The sequence below is a fragment of the Mandrillus leucophaeus genome, unplaced genomic scaffold (assembly GCF_000951045.1).
Source record: "Mandrillus leucophaeus isolate KB7577 unplaced genomic scaffold, Mleu.le_1.0 Scaffold288, whole genome shotgun sequence".
Taxonomy (NCBI): Eukaryota; Metazoa; Chordata; class Mammalia; order Primates; family Cercopithecidae; genus Mandrillus; species Mandrillus leucophaeus.
This window is the reverse complement of record NW_012103009.1, coordinates 799,554-801,279: the sequence shown is the minus strand read 5'-3', so window position 1 is coordinate 801,279 and position 1,726 is coordinate 799,554. Positions and strand designations below refer to the sequence as shown.

The 1,726-nt window shown below is 48.5% G+C and overlaps 1 protein-coding gene across 1 annotated transcript in view; it reads left to right on the top strand.

Moving 5' to 3' along the window:
* MOV10L1 (Mov10 RISC complex RNA helicase like 1) overlaps positions 1-1,726 on the top strand; it is a 78,013-nt gene that overhangs the window by 11,148 nt on the left and 65,139 nt on the right. The window contains exon 3 of the mRNA XM_011985608.1: positions 1,113-1,359. Coding sequence (XP_011840998.1) covers positions 1,113-1,359 — 247 coding nt within the window. The remainder of the gene's footprint in view (positions 1-1,112; positions 1,360-1,726) is intronic.

Sequence of the window (1,726 nt, the reverse complement as noted above, 5' to 3'; positions counted from 1 at the left end):
TAGGACATGGTCTTCTTAAAATACTCCCTGACCTTGAAGTCAGTGCCCTAGCATATTTTAATGTCTTCTGTTTTCTTTCTGTTCTTTTTTTGAGACGGAGTTTCGCTCTGTGGTCCAGGCTAGAGTGCAGTGGCACGATCTCGGCCTCCCAGGTTCACATCATTCTCCTGCCTCAGCATCCCGAGTAGCTGGGACTAGAGGCGCCTGCCACCGCGCCGGGCTAATTTTTTGTGTTTTTAGTAGAGACAGGGTTTCACCGTGGTCTCGATCTCCTGACCTCGTGATCTGCCCGCTTCAGCCTCCCAAAGTGCTGGGATTACAGGCGTGAGCCACTGCGCCCGGCCTCTCTTTTCACATAGACAGTAATTTCACCATGGCTCACATGTTGAATGTAGATGTCAGCTGATATTTATGCTGTTACGTGTTCATCACCAGCTTTCTGGAGAAACAAACTCAGTATTCAATTATACTCTTTTTTTTTGAGCTTCCAGAGTGCTTATTGCAAAATAACAAGAAGATTTTAACTACCTGTACCATGGCACACCTGTGCAGACCACCTCTCTGTTCTGTCAGCACTGCTCAGCCACTTCATGTCACTGAACCTGCAGTTTTCCACCAGCTGCGGAAGGCCCAGTGGTGTCTTGCATCCAGCAGGCCATGGCTGGGGCCACAGCCCAGCTCTCTGGCACACTGAGGGGCTGGCTGGACCATTGAGTGCTTCCCTCACACCTGAGCGCAGGTGTCTCTCTGTCCCTGAGCACTGTGTGTGTCCCTGACAGGGAGGTGCCACAAACACTACAGGACAGGGGAAGGGGGATGCCACCTGCCCTCAGATGTGCCACATGGGGCAGGACTGCCATGAGCATGCACAGTGCACCTTCTGGAGCCTAGAGGTGTGAGTGAGAGGCTCCAGCTCAGCTCATTTTATTGCAGTGGTTAATATTAATACTTCAGGGTTTTTAATTCCAAAATATGTTTCTCACAGTAGTAGAAAGTGCCTTTTAAATGTTCAAATGTATCCTCAGATATGATAGAAATGATTTCAGTCTACCACGACCTCAGAATAACTTACGCACTTTAACACTACTATGGCTTTTCCCTGGCGGTTTTAGGCTTCGAGCCCTGCAAGGGAGACTGGGTAGAGGCTGAGTACCGGATCCGGCCTGGCACATGGAACAGCGAAGCCACCTCGGTGAAGCCTCTGAGATACAAGCGCATAGACAAGGTAGCGTGCCGACGAGTGGCTCCTCTCTGTGCTTCTAGCAGACCTGCCATCAGGGGTAACTTGCACAGCCCAGGCTTCTTCTGCATGTGTTGGGAGCCTGGAAAAATACAGTTTAGTCATGGCCAAGGGGGAGTGTGTCTTCCTATTGATAATGCTGTGTTTCCTTAGGAAACAGTAACCCTGAGTGCTTGCGTAGCTAAATTCTAAGGTCTACAGCTTATGCGACAGTACTAAAATGTTCTAAGGAGAAAGGTGTGTTAGAGAAATATTGGACTATGTAACAAACCTGCACGTTATCCACATGTACCCTAGAACTTAAAGTATAATTAAAAAAAAAAAAGAAAAGAAAATATAGAAGAAAAAAAAAAAGAGAGAAATATTGAACGAGTGCTATGGGATGGCGGACTTGAGCTTCCTGGTGCAGCTTGTGTGCTTTGGGCTGACTTGGGTGTGCGTTAGAGCTGTGCCCTGGCGTCGTGCAGCACCTGCTTCCTGTGACAC